The 18,310-nt window shown below is 39.0% G+C and overlaps 1 protein-coding gene across 1 annotated transcript; it reads right to left on the reverse strand.

Annotated features, from left to right (window-relative positions):
- Positions 1 to 574: 574 nt before the first annotated feature.
- On the reverse strand, positions 575 to 16,412 carry LOC116736222 (polycomb protein suz12-B-like). The gene is made up of 16 exons (XM_032588571.1): positions 15,709 to 16,412; positions 13,111 to 13,157; positions 12,953 to 13,017; positions 10,592 to 10,660; positions 9,721 to 9,770; positions 9,535 to 9,620; positions 8,262 to 8,508; positions 7,504 to 7,606; positions 7,281 to 7,386; positions 5,977 to 6,151; positions 5,797 to 5,885; positions 4,692 to 4,835; positions 4,437 to 4,594; positions 4,159 to 4,360; positions 2,575 to 2,654; positions 575 to 2,096 (listed from the first exon to the last, which is right to left on the reverse strand). The coding sequence occupies exons 1-16, from the start codon at positions 15,872 to 15,874 to the stop codon at positions 1,772 to 1,774; spliced, it is 2,112 nt and encodes a 703-aa protein (XP_032444462.1). The 5' UTR covers positions 15,875 to 16,412; the 3' UTR covers positions 575 to 1,771.
- Positions 16,413 to 18,310: the final 1,898 nt, after the last annotated feature.

Genomic DNA, 18,310 nt, shown 5'->3' on the forward strand with positions numbered 1-18,310 from the left:
GGTGACACCTCGTGGTCAAAACTGTGCATTACATCCGTTTTCACACTTTGGATCAATAAAGTTTTCCTCTCGAAGAAAAAAAAACAAAAAACTTTCTGCTGTTCATTTTGTGCTACTTGAAAATAAATTTCAGATTTTATGCAAATATGGTATTTACATCTTAATCAAATAAAAACAAAAACTACATTTTAACTTCAATTAGTTTGCTAGTTTACTGCAAGCGAGTTTAGTTTGTGGATGGAAGCTTTAGGTTCGATAGTGTAAACAGAAAGAAAACACACAATATTCATAGAAAGTTCAGTGGAAGGAGAAAGTTTGTTTGGCAGAACACATTTTGTGGATTGAACAGTTGAGTGAATTAAAAACTTAAATGCTTTATTTAACTTGTACCAATATTTTCTTGAAAGCTTCACACTAATAAATTGTTTCCTTACAAAAATAAAATTAAAAAAAATCAAAAGGAGAAAATATTTAAGTTTCCAACATCCTGTTGTCAATTCTAAAGTAGAAGAACTACAACTCAAAGAGAAAAGCAGAGATTTAAACAGAAAGATATTAAAACCCAAACAGACGATGCTCTTCACATTATTACTTTATTAGAAAACCATTTTGACTCAGTTTATATCGTCAAGCTGGTTCTATACAGCATTATTTAAGACCAGTCTTATTTTTCTTTTCTTAATTAATATTAATATTATTACTTTTAGACATGGCTCCTCCCATCTTGTGCAAAATGCTGCTGGTGTTGTGAAGAAATAAAAAGATCCAGTCAAAAACCAAACAAACGGACTCATCAGCTGTGGGTCGTCTGCACGGGGAGCCGGTTCTGTTCGGATGGAGCAGGTAAAGTAAGGCAGCGTTAAAGTCTGGACTGCGTTCATCCAGGAGGCTCTGGATGCAAGGAAAGAACTGAAAACAAAACAAAACAAAAAAAACAAAAAAAGAAGCAGCAGCAAAACAGGAAATGAGAAGTGACTGAATCTCCTTTGGACCAGAAACTAAATTCTGCTCCATGTTTCCAAACTAATTTTAAGAAAAGCAAAAGCTAATTGGTTCGACCTACAGTTTTATGTACAAACATCCAGAGAAAGAAAGAGCACCTTGTTTTAGCCACAGACGGTAGGAAACTGCAGGTTAACAGCTTCAAACTACAAACCAGAGGCTTTCAGTCGCTAAAATGGTCCTAAGAAAATTGGAAATCTGAGTGCTGGCAGTAGGTGGCGCTGTGAGACAGTCGAGAGGTCGCTTCTGAGGAATAAAATACATTTAGCACCAGTGATGAAAGCGGGAATCTGCCGTTTCAGCGTATCCAGGATCAGTTTCTTTATCTGCAGAGTCAGAACCTCTGGCACGATTTTTAAACTGGATAAATACCGAGACCCAGAGAAAACATGACGAGTTTAAAACGCGTCTGGAAAAAAAATTAAAAGATGACTGTATGATCCCTTAACTGATGAATGAAAACAAAAATATCAAAGCATGTGAAGTCTGTAAATAAGCCGCTGGAAGATTCAAGTTTGGTTGAAGAAGCACAGATTCAGGATGAAGTTGTTGTATTTTCCTCCCAGGAAACTCGTAGCACCTTTGAATCTCAGAGGTAAAAAACCCTAAAAACATCAAAACCAAAATCCTGAAGATCTGGAGCTTCCGGTCTCATTGACGCTTTGGGTCTTCCTTCCTGTTTTTACAGATTCGGGCCTTTGATTGTCCATTTCAGGGTTCTGCTGCTTCACATTTGGTTTTCCTCCTCGTCCTCTTACTGCTGCCCGTTTCAGCTCTCCTCGCTGCAGGGCTTAAACTCGGCCGTGTCTGGATCGGGATCAGGATCCGGCTCCGGCTGGGACTCCATGGCCGTCTCCCAGTCCTCCTCTTCGTCTTCCTCCTCCTGGCCTTTGTCCCTCTTTGTCTTCTGGCTCTGGAGGAGGCGGAGCCTGGCCATGGCCCGGTCGATGGTCAGCGTGCTGATCAGGTTGAAGTCGTGCATGCTGATCAGGTGCAGCAGGAAGTTGCGGCACAGGCTGTGCTCTACGATGGCGGCGGCGTTGTGCTCGGCGAACACCAGGCAGGCCTCGTTCATCTGGTTGTCGGCGATAAAACTGGAAGGGAAACAAACGGAAAGTTCGTTTACGTTGGAAGGATGGTTCCGGATGTAGAGATGGATGTAAGTCCAGTTCATGACGCCAATTAATCACAGAGCCAATTAATCACCATCAAACTAGATGGGCAATTCAGACCAACTGGATTCCCAATTAATCTAACAGTCACGTTCTAGCGGAATTAACAGAAAATAGTAAAAAAAAAAAGTTTTCAGATAACAGTCAGTATTATCTTATTAAACATCATTAAATAGAATGAATCAAATTCTTGCCATAAATGTTTCATGATAAATGTCCACCTCTAATTTACAACGGAGGATCGCTGGTTCAGGTCGTCTTGCTACCTCACTTAGTTACACCAGCAGGAAACTGTCATTTTATAACCAGTGGATTTAGGTAGAAACGACTGGTGCTGACGTTTCTTCCAACCTTTATAAAGTGAGCCAGAACCGGGTCTGCTGCAGAACAGAGTACACACCCGCGCTTCATGACGTGAAGGTTCCACAGCTTCATGATCTCCTTCTCGCCCTCGTTGACGTCGGTGAACTCATCGATTTGCTGCAGGGAAGAGCAAACCAGTCAGACGACCTGCGGGTTCAGATCCGATACGGGGAACTTTTTCTTTTAATTCCTAGAAAAATGGTCGAAATTTGTTCTGACTGAGTAAATTTGATTAGAGTTGAAATGAAAAAAAACTCAACTTCGGATTGGTCAGACACGTCTCTGGGACGAACCAAATCAAGAAAATAAACGTTTATCTCCAGTTTCTGGGGATAAAATACATAAACCACCCACTTTGGGTCACATATGAACCGGCTGTAACCCCGGGACTCCACCGGAAGCAGGACTTTAAAACGAACACCCTGATTTCACATTTCTAAATTCTTTCAACCACTGCCCCTCTGATTCTTCACAGCTGTATGTACAGAGAGAAGCAGTCTGTCTACAGTCTCCCTGCGTTTTCCGGCACATCGCGGGAGAAACCGGTGGAATCCGGGGGTTTAATCAGACGTTAACAGACCAGCAGCAGAAACGTCCACGCTTTCTTCACTCGTTCTGGCGTGATTCTTGTCACGCCAATCTGGAAACGTTAGAACACAGTCAACAGAAACCAAACTGTTTACAGCAGAAAGTCACCGTTTTGTTTTCTGATTGTCTTGGCTAACAGCAGGAGAATTAGAAATGTTTAAATGAATCTGATGAAACAGAAACACCTGGTTAGAGTTTATTTTGATTCATGAAACGTTGATCAACTTATTTGATCTGCATCAATGATTTTGCTGATGTACCTCGAAATGTAATGTTTGTTTCTAGTTTCCTCAATTTTGACGTTACGGCGTTTATAACTTTGTGTTTTTATGATGTAAAACACTTTGAACTGCCTTGTTGTAGAAATATGCTATACAAATTAACTTTATTGATCGACTGATAATAACTTGAAACAAGGTCATAATTTCATGATTGTTTTTTCTGACAGAAGTCTTCAGCCTGGTGCTTTGTTCTCACTCAGCCGATTACAGAGACTTCATAATTCATTTTATTTGTTGTTTGTTTATTTATTTTGGATATTTGAAATGTTTTCCGGTTCCAGTTTTAAATGTTCATTAGAAATCAAAGTGTTTTGGTCTCTGAAAGGCTTTGCTAGCGTAACTCAGAACAACATTATTACTGTTCATTGCAGTCACGTTGTAAAATTTGTTACAGTAACCGGCCTAAAAGAAACTTTGTCACAGACCCGAGCTTTGGTATAAAATCAGCTTTTATTTATTATGAAGTTACATAAAAGTTGATTTGGGTGAAGCAAAGTTGGCTTTTCAGTAAAAGTCTCTAGATAAACTTTTATCTACCCGTTATAAAAGCTCGGTCATGAAAAGGCGAATGCTTTGTGTTGTGCTTAACTTTTAACAACATTATTTCTGTAATAATTTTACCCTGATTTTTATTTTTAAAGTCTCCCTCTACGTCTGCTGGACGGGAAACTTTGCGTCATTCTTCGACAGCCTTTGCTGGTTTCACCCGTTCAGCAGTCGCAGAGCGGTACCAGCTGCAGGGCGAGACCCACCTTGGCGGTTTTCTCGCGCAGCCAGTCGGGGTCCCGCTCGTCCTCGCTGTCCACCTCCATCTCCTGCGCCCTCATCGGCAGGCAGCTGTCGCTGTGGAAGTACAGCCGGTTGTGTCCGCTGACGTACGTCTGCTGGTGCTGCTCCCGGTCGCCGTCCTCCGGCTCCAGGAACTCGGACAGACTAGGCTTCGTTCGTTTGGGTCTGTGGAACGGAGACGGCGGGTGAACGTTGAACCCGGCAGGAAGTAGGTGAACAGGAAGTGAGGGGCGGGGCTTACCTGCAGACCAGGACGTGTGTGACCACGGTCCTCTTGACGGGGCCGTTCCTGCTGAAGGCGAAGCCGGGCTGGTGGTGGACGTCCTGAGGGTTTCCTGCGTACGAGCCGTCGTAGCAGTCGTTGATGGAAACCTCGATCTTCGCTCCTTTGGGATGAGGCTGGAAGAACCGCAGGAACAGCAGATTCAGAAAACGCCGGCCGAGGCGGTTTACTGTGATCCAGATCAGGTTTTATCTCTGGGACATTCGGTCTCACCACGTAGTTGAAGATAAAGCGTGAGTGCGACAGCTTGAGGTGCTTCAGCAGACTGTACAGCTTTCTGCAGTTCAGCGTACACCAGGGGCAGTGCAGGTCGTCTCTGGCCTCCGTCTGCTGCCGCGTGTTGTTGTTGTACTGGAACTACAGAAGAAGAAGAAGAAGATCGGGTTTGACGTACTGTAGGTTCAAGAGACGCCATCAGGTGCAGATCCAGGTGAGCCTCTAACCCGGTCTTTATCAAACTGAGATTGTGGAATATGTTTCAGATTGTGTGAGTTGCAGAACTTTTATTGTTTTTGGAAAACTATAATAATACATCGCATGCCACCGGCACGCTGGTGTGTCTGCTGCTACGGGATGAGCAGCGCTGTGCCCCGCGCTGACTAACTGCATTTTAACTCCCAAAATAAAATTACTGTTATTCATGAGCAATTTGATTCTTCAGAACGGCTCTTTGGCTTGCTTATAATGCTCTGCAAACACATAACAGCTATTAATATGTTTATTTAAATTAAAATGATTTAATAAAATACAATAAATTATAATTAATACATATAATAGATTAAGACAACTGGATGAATGATTTTTATATTTAATGGTGCAGAAGAGAAAGCAACTCAAGTTTCTTTTTATTTTCTTTTGCTTCTAAATTACAAATAGAACTAAAATGTCATCAATGACATTGATAACATTTTAAACTTGTAGTAAAGAATGACTTATTTTTTGATTTCCGTGTGTTTTGAAGAATTGGGTGCACCGACTTATTGGCGCAGATTTCCTTAATTTTGGGAGATCAGTGATAATTTCATGTGATCTTATCTACCTCGGCAAAAGTCTACAAATCAGCCAGAGCTTCTGCTCTGCAGCCAGAGAGGTTTGACCGGCACTGCGACCCACCAGGTCATTTTTCGAGAGAAAAAACCCCAGTATTGGCCAAAATTGGAATCAGCAAGTTAGGCTTTTTAAAGATTGATAACCAGAAAACTGCTATCCCTCCCTAGAAAATACAGTATTTGATGTTCAGATTAAATGATCCGCGAGTGTTTGCTGTTAAATGGTTAAGTTGTCCTCACCCTGAAAAACTTTGGGAAACCGCTCTCACCTGATACAAGATGCGTAGCTTCTGTCGAGGCTCGGCTGAGATCTGCTCCCTCCTGGTCTGCATGTCGGCATGCGTGGATTCTTTAACAGCTGGAGGTCAGAGGACAGACAGCGTCACCCTGCAGCCGGGTCACCGTCACACGGACGGATCAGAGCTGAAACTCAGCGTCTGGTTCCTCACCCTGGGCGTGCGTGGCTCTCTGCGTGCTGGGCCGGGTGTCCTGGTTGGTATCGGAGTTGCGGGTGGCCAGAGGTTTGGCAACAGGCGCCGTGGAGCAATCGGACGGGTCGGTGGTCCAACGTAGGGTGAACTGCAGGGTCGGACCCTGAGAGAAACTCTCAAACGGAGGCAAACGCTGGAGAGAAATAGAGTGTTGACTCTACTTACTGTTTCTGTGTAATTAAATAGGCCAAATATTTTAGAGCAAGAAACCAGAAAAAGTATGAAATATAAATGATTTCTTTCTTTGGTGGAAATCAAACCCTCAGCTGAAAAATCTGAGAACGGACGTGTTGGAGTCAAGTTTTAGGATTTTCACTATAAATTAGTTTTTGTTGTCTAATTCCGTTAGTTTTAGTTAATTTTTAGAGTATTTGCTAGTTTTTATTAGTTAAATATTGTTTCGTTTTGGTTTTTATTACTTGTAGTAGTAGTTTTAATTTTAACTTTGGTTAATTCAAAAAGGTTAATATATTGTGATTATGTTTACATCAATTGGGTAATTATTACGCAACACAAAATACCATTTTCAAAAATTAAAATATATATATATATAAATAAATATATTCATAAACATAAAATTGAAGGATATTATATCTATAATTTCAGCATGTTTTAGTTTTATAGACACACAATATAGTTCTAATTCTAGTTTTTCCACCATCAATTCCCATTTTTATTTATTTCAGTAAACAAAAACCCAAACTAAGAAAGAGGTACAGCTCATGCAGGGAGTCAACAGCCAGACCACTGAGCCGACTGTAGATGTTGTTTGTGAGCATAAAGTTGCTGTCTGGTTCCAAGTCAGTATTATATCTTCTCTTCCATGCAGCACATGTAGTATTAACTTTAAGAGACTTTTCAGGGCCAGACGGCATGTTGTGAGAAAACTAACTGAAGAGTGTCCTAATAAAAGTTCTGACAGCTACATTAATGCAGCGAAAACCTTACAAGTAAAAACCTGCACAGATTATGTGTAAAAAAGTGAGACTTGCACAACTGTTGGTGAAAATTGGAGTCTTTTGGCAGGAGGAATAAACATTGTCCGGTTGCTGCCAGAAATGTGATTGTCTTGATTTCCAGGTTCAATAAATTGACACAAAGGACTCAAGCAAAACAGCTTCTAATCCCTCTGTAGAGTGCCGGTTTTCTAAGTCTCCACGCCACAACTGAGTCTCTTTTAAATGTTGCTATGAAAAATACAGTTTTAATATGATATTGCATTGTATTGGAGCTAATCTCTGGGACTTGTGCACATGTCCTACCTTCCCATCCAAGATGGTCTCCCAGGTCGCTCTCTTCTTCCCGATGGGACACTCCTCCATCTCCTGCATGGAGACCTCGTACTCCCCGTCCAGCAGCTGCAGACGCCTGCACACAAGCATCAACTCTCACCTCTGGTTTCTGCATCACCAAACCGCAACGCGGCCTTTTCTGCTTCAGAAGGTGAGACTTTTTGCGAGTCGGAAGCTGCGCGCGAGTTTTCACCTGTTTTTATCAAAGACCGTCATCTGAGCCACAAACGTGGTTTCTCCCTCCTCCCTGAGAGACGAGCTCCTCCTCTTCCTGTTGACGGATTCGTCTGAAAAATCTCAACCAGAAACAAGGCAAACGTCTTCATCACTTCGAAAGGTGGCGAGATAAAAACATGTTAAAATAATAAAACATCTCAGAGGTTTTACACGCTCTCTCAATCATTTCTGAATACAAAATAAAAAGCCAAATCAATCTAGAACAGAGGTCTGCAACTTTTACAGCTTCGAGACATTTTTACTCTCAGGTCAGCCAAATAAACCTCATTTAAGTATTACACTTATAATTTTTGATAAATACCTACCATAGGACATTTGTCATTTTTAAAGATCCACCACTTTATTTCTATTTTTAGGATTTCAAATAAAGATAGAATTTAGCAAGAAGAGGATGGATCTTTTTTTCTGTGGGATGAAATTGGTATAAGTTTCAGAGATAATAGTTAATAGAAGTATTTCATCTTTTAATACAGCAAAATCAAATTATTACCAGTAGCAGGAGTTTGAAATAATTGTGCAAATAACTGGGTCAAAGATTCACACAAACTAGTAACATCTTTTTCATTTTTAGCCAAAATGAAAACAACTAAGAGCCACTTGTTGCAGATCAATGATCTAGAATAATCTCGCTGTAACTGTCGAATACATACAATAAACTGGATTATTAAAAAAAACAACAATACTGTATAAAAACCTCGTTTTCCCTCTGCCTACCTCCTCTGTGGTGGTTCTCTCCGTTGCTCAAGCCGTGGATCTGGCCTCTGGAGCATCCGGGCCTCGATACTCTGAAGAGCAGAGAGTAGGACTTGACCATGTGCGAGTTACTGGGTTCAAACTCGCTGCTGGGAACCAGTAAGTTAGGAAGGGAGCCCAGTTTGACCAGGACTCCAGCACCGGTCTCTGGGTTCAGAGGGACCTGCTTCTTCCCTGTTGGGACCTGCTTCACCGGACAGCTGACATCCTGGAAAGCAGAGAGGAAACCTCAGCTCCACCTGGAAGCACCAACCCCATTCATATCCACTACTGGACGTCATGTGACTTCATGACGCACCGAGTCGGGAAAATGACAAAATCACACAAAGAATCTGAAAAAGAGACGCAATGTTCTACTATTGTCAACACCATTACAGCTGGATAACATCCAAAGGCATCAAATTTAAATAAAGTTGGAAGTAGCTGAGCTATGCTAGCTTGACTTTGACAAGCTTAACATGCAGAATTTGGTGTTTCTCAGTTCAGTTAACATTAAAATATAACCAGCTCTGACAGATCATCAGTAGACGAGGTGTTGAAATGAGCAAATCAAACCACTAATGTTCACGTGACTCATTAATAATCGCAAAATAAACGTCAAGCCTGAAAACTTTAAACGGTGTTGATGTTCCTGATACACTTGGACGTAATCTCTGTTCTGTCGGCTAGCGGAGCTGTTGTCAGTCGGTTGCCATGGCAACAGGTCTGCGCAGAATAACGCAGACACAGAAGGCAACAAGAAATCAGGATACGATTGGTTTTAAGTTGTTCGCCTGTTGTTTTTTTTAAATTACCAATATAAAATAGAAATTTGTTTCGTCCTTTCTTGCACCTTGACAGAACCAAAAACAGTTTATAGATTAATTTCCACACATATTTTATGCTTTTTTCACCTTTAACTTAATTAGAATTAGAATTCAACTTTATTGTCATTGTCACAAGTACAAGCAACGAGATGTAGTTTGCATCTATCCAGAAGTGCTCTACGAGATATAAATATTTATTTACAGATGTACTTAAGATGAACTTAAGCCATGTTTTACAGAAATCGGATAAGAAAAAAGGTGATGCGACTATTTTATGTGAGATTCCTGCTGGAACGGTCTGGTTTGTCAAAATGACTCAGTGCATAGTAATGGCGCCTGCAGGAGAACATCGCTACCTAGACCGGCCAATAGTAGCTGTCTAATCCAGTAATATGTAATCAATGATCATCCTGCTCCTCAACACACACCTTCCTCTTCTTGTGGCAGACTTTGACCAGCAGGACCTCCAGAGAAACCGAGCTCTGTTCATTCTCGCTGTCCTGAGACGATTTACCTGAACAAAAAACAAGACAAGCAAACAAAACAGTGAAGTAAACAGGAAGTCAGAGCAAAAAATCAGCCAATGAAAGACAGCAGAGCGAAAAAAAACTCACCAGCTGTATGGAAGAAACCAGTAAAGGTGAGCTGCAGATTGGAGGCCAAACTGCAAGAAGAGAAAAGTGGAATAAGACGAGTTCTTATGGAGCTAAATTAGTCTCAAAAATATTCACAAAGCGTACAAGATTTGTAAGTGAACATAATTCACAAATATGTTACACAATCCAGCATAAATTTAGTTTCAAACTGCACAAGTAGAAATGAATAACGCTTTAAAAATGCAGCTGTGGAATTAGGAGATTTTTCTCCTTTTGTTCCTTTGGTGAATTCTGTTAATGTTTTACTTTTCTAAATGCACATTAACTTGCTGTGTGTGCACACCGTCCTCTGATGGAGGCTAAACTGCTGCCACAAGGTGCTGCTATCGTTAGTTTATAGGGAATTTATTTTTCCAGAAAAAGAAGAACCTTTCCATTTAACTTTGTATATTTCAGCAGTGCAGCTTAGAATCCAGTAACATGTAGTGCATGTCTTTAGAAGAATGATTTTGTCTGTATTTCCAATAAATCTGGTTAATACTGCAATATAATAGCTTTTCTTCTGCTGTGAACGCAGCATTATAATTCTAAATCTCAGAAATCCCAGCTTTTAACTAGCCTTGAACGCATCATCTTCTTTGTGAATCCCTTTCTGTAAGAAAGTCTTAAAAGTCAAAAGAACATTCAAACTAATTCGTGCAAATTTGAGAAACTCTTTACACACATGTGAATGTAGATGTACGTTTTTATTCATTCTGTTTTACACATGTCTAAATTATGGTGCAGAATTACAAATCTTGTTGATGCTTTGTGAATCCTTTTGAGACCAATTTAGCTCCGTATGTTCTCTCTGTTATCTGGAGGTTTCTGTGAAATTAGCAGCATTTACCTGAGGGTCTCCTGCTCTCCTCTCATCTTTTCCACTTTGAACAACAGATTGTCTACCTTGGAGGTTTTCCTGTAAAAACAGAAGAAGGTATTCACTTAAATTTAGTTCACCAATAAATTTAACACCCTGAACGTAGATTTTCTTTTCTGAAAGAGCAAAACAGCATCATAACAAACATTTACTTAATCCATTGGGATCAAGACCTTTTTTACACGTCATAATGGGGAAGACGGATAAACAACAACATAAAACATTAAAAATATACAAAGTTTGAGCAATTTGACAAATGACTGTTATATTAACAACTTAAGTCTTTTCCCACTGACTTTTTTTCAGATGTTTACTAATTAACTGGTGCAGCTGGTTCCCATTATGATGCATTTACAGTTATTTACATATTTTCTGCAAATCATTTCGTCTCAGTTCTGGGTTCAAAGCTGGAGCTTAATAAAAGAGGAGGAAGCATAATTTTTACATGTTTAATAAGTTATCACAATAACCTGTTGAAGATTATTGAGAAATGACGCCTCTGTTAATAAATATATTTGATTTATTCAATTCTAATCTGTTGTATTTCTGTATTTTTAATAAAATAAAACCAGCTTTCTGTTTTCAAAGGAAGATTTTCACCTTTAAAACTTCAAAAATGTCTGACGTAACATTTAAAAAAGGTCAAGGTCAATAAAACATTGAGCTGTGCTTCCTGTTTGTTTAGTTCATTCTATATTGACTCAACTTTTTTTACAGCCTTTTCTGCGTAAATACCGACGTTATGGTGCTGAACATGTAATGTGTTAAAATCCTGAAAAGTTATGACTCATTTTTTAGTTCTGATGTCTGATTCTAAAATGTTTCCTTCAATCTGCTGCTTTAAAATCAGCGGAGCGTCTGGCTCAAGTAATCTCCATGTTTGATTTATTATCGGTTTGCAGCCGTTGGTGTAGACTCCAGTGGTTTCACATAAAACTTTAACCTGAGCAGTAAGAAGCCAGAGTAACTGGAAACAGCTGCAGAGACTCAGCACAGCGCCGTGCAACAGAAACGGCTGGACACCAACCCAAACACTGGTCCATCAAACTTATCCTCCAATATGGTAACGTTTACTCAACGGAATGAAAATATGTTAGAAAATTACTAATATCAGTCGATATCAATGCAGATATATTATCCCACATAACAAATGTTTTCAATTAGAGATGCACAATAAATCAGCATCAGCCGAACTAAGTAATGTTTAAAAGGGAGGTATCAGGTAATACTGACTTTTATGAGATTTACGTTGCATTTCATTTTACCAGAAAAATCCGATTGAGATTAAAAATCTCTAACAAGCGAATCCTGGGAGAGACTGGCAGCGGCACACAGAGATTATCGAACATTCACAGCAAATGTAAAACCTTTTCAACCTGTTATAAATCTTACTGACGAACAGTTTCAAACAAACAAACACATTTAAGAGAAACATGCATGTATAAAATGCCACCATAGTCCACTACAGACATCAACTCTTGCTAGCCTCAAGAGATAAACAAGATCTGATCCTGAAATAAAATCCCAAATTTAGCCTAAGCTTCTTCACCAGCTGTTGAAAACAGGAAGTGAAAAACAAAGAATCGATTAAAAATCCTAAATATTTAAACTGTTACACTTTTCAGATCTTCATTTGTAGTAATGACAGGAAGATCCTGACTTTCAAATCTCCAGATGGAAAACATAATAACCTCCAATTTATATGCATTTAAAACAAGCTTAAGATGATGAAGATATGTCTGTAAAACTTTAAAAGCTAACTGTAATGGATGATTAAAAGCACTGTAGTGTGAGACCGGAACAATAAAAAAAGTATGATCAGAATAAAAATTTAATCCGTCTCAGTGCTGGCTCAGGAAAGTTTTTTTTTTAAGTGAATGAACTCCAGAAGTTTTCAGTGAGTAAAAGAACAATATTTGTGCTGTGAAGCGATATCTAGCTGAATATTTTAACATCTTCTGCTCACCGCAGCAAACCGAGGAGTTTCAGATCACCAACACTTCGCCCTCTAACGTCACCAAAAGAAAAAAACGTCACTAACCCACATGTTTTACACCAACTGAGCTCACTTTTCACCCAGAAGCTCTGCAACCCGACATCCCAGCACTGCACCACCTGTAACCTCACAGCCTTTCACTGCAGCAAACCACAAACTACAAACTACACGTGTATCAGCACGATCTTCATGCAAAGCAGCCCCAACTGAAAAACACTCCTTCTCCTAACTGATCTTACCGGCCCCCATCCATCTCCAGCAGCCGCCATGTCGGTCGACTTTCACCAGAGATAACAGTTGACCTGCTTTAAAAAAAACATCTGCAAACATCTTACCTTCTGGTGTTACTCCTGGAGTTTCTGTGGGACATATAAGTGAGCGTCCTGTGCAGGAATATCGGCTGAAAGGCAACAAGCAGAGAAAAACGTGTTGTTAATAATCCTCTTCTCCAGCACTCCAGGTAATGAAGCTTGTAAGAAAAGGCAGAACTCACAGCTATCAAGTTTCTTGTGCGGAGGAACCTGTAGATTTGTGTCGGCTCTGCAAACAAACATGTTAGCGACACATTATAAGTCATTTAGGTTGAAAAAGTCTGCAGGAAACTTAATGTGATCATTAAAAGTTTCAAAACGACTTTTAATGATCAGACTTTATGCAGCTTTCATCAACTTAAGTATAAGACATTTTAAGACCTTTATGAATGAAATTCAAGACCTGCATCACGACAGAAATGCACAAAAGCAAATCGTATATTTTACATAAGTGACAAACTTTTTTATTCATAATGCAAAGAGCGAAGATGAACTTCGTCCAACCGACTGGCAATAATTAAAACTTACTAATGATAGATGCAAAAAGACTAGCTAGCAAAAGTTTATTAGCGGCTAGTTATCATTAGCCTCAATCGCCTTGAGTCACAGAACGTCGTGTGCGACTCAAACTTTAGCCTGACAGCAAGTCTCACCAGAATATTAAACTATATAAAATATACAAGCTTTAATAGACAAAATTTAAGTGTTTATATTTAAGACCAACTTCCATGTTTTTGATACATTTAAGACATTTTAATGTCTTAACTTTAAATGCATGAATTTAGGAGACATTTTAAGGATGCGCTGACACTCTGGATCAGCTCTGCTAAGATGAAGACATTTGAATTTGTATCCACATTTTGAACACCATTTTATTTATCAACCTTTATTCAACCAGGAAAAGATTCACTGAGATCAAACATCTCTTCTCCATGAATGTCATGTCCATCACAAGCAGAAGCAATGAAGACATAAAACCTGAAAGATGATGAATCAATTCTAAATCGATCCAATAAAAATGCTCCTGAATTATTAAACAGAGATGTAAACATGTCTAAGGTTCATTACAAGCAGACCCCAAGAATGCACCTCAAAAACAAAGATGAGAGCTTCCCGGGTGTTTCTGGGTAATGTAGATGTAAAGCAACCAGATCAGGAACTGCCTTGTAGTTTGGACGGCCGTCCAAATGGAGATTAGAATAAAGGATGAAAAGTGAGACTTCAAATCAGTAGAGGAATGCAAATAAAGCAGATCAGTATCGTCGAATGGATGACGCAAATAAACTGGAAGCTGCGCCGTTGACGACGCATTCAAACACATTTCAGCAGAAATCAAACAAGCCGTCGAGCTGCAACCCAGCAGATCAATGCTTTCTAGGAATCTGGATTACACTGGATGAGCTCAAGCTCCAAATCTGAAACACTCAACATGTTAGTACCAAGAAAGGATTATTCTGCTTTTTTAAAAATAATTAAAACTCCAGTTTCCTGCCATTTTAAATCACCTTAGATCAAGTAAAACTTGACTACAGAAACTTGTCAAACTGGATTATTCTATGTTGCAGAAAAGTTTTGAATGTTGTGCAGATTTGAACAACACTGAATTTAGACTGAAATCCACTGTTTAAAAGAGTGAAAACTTTGTTAAGCAATCTTTAAAAATCATCCATAATTTCTCTGTTTTTCCAAGTCACAGGGGGAAGTGAAGCTGATTTTTCTAATCCACCTTTTAAAGGGTAATCAGAGACATAAAAGCTATTAATCAAAGACTGGAATGTGGAGCAAGTTCAATGTAATAAAAATGCAACAAAAGCATCTGCAATAAAGTTAAATGAGACATTCAGTTTTACTCAGCAAGTTAGTTCTTGTGGTGCTGCATGAAATTATACAACATTCAGAAAACCATTACATTTTAGGATTATTAACAGTACCTTTAGATCATAGATTTGTTGTAAGATCAGACAAAAAGTAGTTTTCAACTAAAAATGTAGTTTTGGTGTCTGAAACCCACTGAATTATTTTATGCAGCACATTCCAAGTCTAAGGTGGTTCAAGTGTAAAACAAGACAGTAAAAGTGAGCTTTTTAAAATGTTCACAAACAGCATAAAGTATAATTATCTGGGTGTAAGACTTAAAAATAGTCTCAACTTGTTAAAATACAAATTTTTGTGTTTTTATACACAAAGTAAAGATCCACAGATGAAAACCAGTAATTTCATTCAGGTTTGACCAGTCCGGGTGTGACTGTTTTTCAGTTTGGATCCTATCTAGATTGGTATAATTACCCCAAAACTCATTCAAATACCAAATGTTTTGTTTTTAACAAATATAACAACATTTTCACAGATCTTGATGATGAAACGGTTATCCAGGATCCAATTTGGATTCCATCTAGTTGCCTAAGCAGAAAAAAACAACACTGTTTATCTCTCAGTTTTAATGCAAATAAAACTTTTCACAAAGCAAAACATTTTATGATTTTAAAATATTCTTAGTTTATTTTTGACCTGTCTAGGGGATTTGATTTAGCCTGAAACATTTTTGTGTCTTCTCAGTTTAGTTTAGTTTTAATGAACTAAACTGAAATACCCTTTGATTTGGAACAGATGCTTACTTACGTCATTTATTAACGATTAATAAGATTTTGCGGGAGAGGGTTGACATTAGCTGCTCCCCTCATCTTTACAACTGCATGGCCAGAGTGAAACTTCCTGTATTGCTAAATAGGCCCTCAGATGTGCATCTTCACACATGCAGATCGGTGACAGTTGGGACTCACTCTCGAAGGCCTGCAGGAACAACTCGTGGTCGGCCTGAATCAGTTGCATGTTGGGCTTCTTGGCTGCGGCGGAGGGCGGCTGGTACAACCCGTTGGTTTTTCCTCCAGAACCGAAACCCACATGGTGGTGGCCTCCACCTGAGGAGCTCTGCTTGTGCGGAGCCATGGAGGTCAGAGGCTGGGGGAGAAATGGAGCTGGCTCCCCACCTGAAGTGGGGTGTAGTGGCAAAGAAATAAATAAAAAAGAAGAAATTCAGCTGCTCTTCCTTCCTTTGTCAAAACAAAAGAGGCAGCGATGGTGGTTAAAAAAAAAACAACCACTAACGATAAACTCAACTCAAGTCCTCATTTTAAAGACGTGTAGCTAAATTTCTAGAATGTTAGATTTGAGACTGACTGGGCGACCGAGTTCCGCTTAACTGTTATTAAACCTGTTTTAGCGGTTAGGTGGTCGAAGAATGCGCGGAACAACAGAACAGCCTCCGGCGAGCTGAGGCGGAAACCCCGGGCTAACCGGTTAGCATCGCCCCAGTTTCCACGGAGAATGTCGGTAAAATAACCCCACGGCGACACGAAGAAACGGGGAAACCGTTACAACGGTAGCACCATAATCCATTTAAGGCAAATGATTAACTGCAAATGAACATTGTTGTCGCCGAGTGTCTGTTCGCAAGTTGGATGTAAAATAGGAGGAAGCTTACCGATGTATCCCCAATCATGTCCGGTCAGCATTTTCACAATAAAAGCATAGTTAAAATTAAATTCACTTTACGAAGGTTGATTTTAAGAAAGACAAGTTCATCTTAACAAATTATTTCACCAGATAAATTCACTGAAATTAAGAATCTGGTATAAGTACACAGAGCTTACATAACATTCATAACAAAATAAAAACACTAACGCCATCATGACTAAAACAAATAACTCTAAACATTTACAAACAATTTCCTCTTTAAATCATTAAGGGCAGCCTTAAAGTCATGACAACAAAACTGAAAATTAGTTTCTAATAAAATTTGAATTTCACACCACACCAATTAAGCATATTGAAAAGTGTGGTAGAAATAGGTGCACCAACAATAGAAACCGAGATTTTAAAAAAAGATAGTAATACCATTAATACCGACCTACTGCAAAGTATGTCCACATACTGAACGCTATGCGCTCAATATTTGATCAGGGCTTATTTTACATTTACATAAAATTACTAAATCAACAGCTATGGACGATCTGCTTTTATTCTGAAGTTTTAAATCGTCCCATTTCTCCCTCTTTCCTCTAACTTCAGTGACTTGAAAGAGGTACACTGCAGCAGAAGGATGACTCGTGTTTAGAGATCCCGCCTTCTAATTTCTTTACCCAATCACCGCGCTTGCTACTGACATGCTGAGCTCTCATTGGTTGCTGCAGATATTAGAAGCAGGCGGCGCAGAGTTGAGGCACGTTTGCCGCCTCCTGTGTTCAGAGGAGCCAAAAAGCGTTTTAAAATCAGTGTTCACTGTAACCTAAAATTATTCCAGTCAGATTTATATGTTTTCTGAACACAAGGATAATTGGAAATCATTTGAAATGCAGCGCAGACTTCTTGGTAATAAAATTAACAGACTTTATTGACAAAATGGAGATTGAAAGACTATAAAAGTGTTGCAAAAACATGTTTTTTTTGTTTGTTTGTTTTAGTTTTATAACCGGACATCTTTATGGTATTCTGAAAAATAATTAGAATCCTGTATAAGTTAATAAGCCTTTATTATTAAATACCTGCAGACTATTTCCATTATCCTTCTTGATAACTTCTATATTTCTCTAAAAATATTCATATTTTTAGAGAAATATCTGTTTATAATATATATTTACATCAAGTTAATCTGCGTGCATCTACATCTTTGCTCAGTTTCCATAACAACCTAAAATAAAATGTGAACTAAAGCTTCACTGTTTCAAAACTAACACTGGAAAAGGTTCTAATAAAACAAAAAAATAGCATAAAATGTAAATAAATCAGCTTTAGACTGCAGTCTGGGTCAAACCCAACCCTGATAGAGCCGTCATTGGTCACAGCTGGAGATTAATTCACTGCGAACATAGGATCAGTGGGTACATTCAGCTAGTGAAGTCAAAAGCTATTTCTGTCCTCGATATGTTTTTGGGTCAGTGGTTTAGCCTCATGTTGGCAGCAGTATTTCTATCTGTCTCAGGAAGTATTTACTTCCCTTTTGTTCATATAGATGTTGATGGTGTGATGCTCTTTTTTCTTTTCACTTTAATTTTATATTTTTCAGTGCTGAGTTCAGAGTAGAAAGGTTTAAAAATGTGAGAGAAGCAAACAAGTTTCAGGTCAGTTTGCCTTGTCGATGGAAAACATCAAGAAGCATCCATACTTAATGATGCAATCACTAAAAAATAAACAAATGTAATGCATTTATTAAATCTGTATATATACAGTGCTTTTACCAAAGAAAAACAAAGTTGAATCAGTGCAAAAATATCTGATCTCTGTAGCGCCAACCTGAAGGTAAAACAAAACAGTTTGTGTCCAGCATGTGTGGAGTCTGCAGAGAGGTTAGGTGGCTCTTATTTATTTAAGCTCTGCCTTAAATAT

The sequence above is a fragment of the Xiphophorus hellerii genome, chromosome 16, assembly GCF_003331165.1.
Source record: "Xiphophorus hellerii strain 12219 chromosome 16, Xiphophorus_hellerii-4.1, whole genome shotgun sequence".
Taxonomy (NCBI): domain Eukaryota; kingdom Metazoa; phylum Chordata; class Actinopteri; order Cyprinodontiformes; family Poeciliidae; genus Xiphophorus; species Xiphophorus hellerii.

Bases quoted from the DNA above. Each gene is read 5' to 3' on its own strand.
- LOC116736222 (XM_032588571.1), bottom strand. From the start codon at position 15,874: ATGGCTCCGCACAAGCAGAGCTCCTCAGGTGGAGGCCACCACCATGTG. The intron at 10,661-12,952 runs GTAAGATGTTTG...CTGTTTTTACAG, and splicing joins TCCAGGAGTAACACCAGAAG to GAAAACCTCCAAGGTAGACA. The intron at 4,361-4,436 runs GTAAGCCCCGCC...TCCGTTCCACAG, and splicing joins ACACACGTCCTGGTCTGCAG to ACCCAAACGAACGAAGCCTA.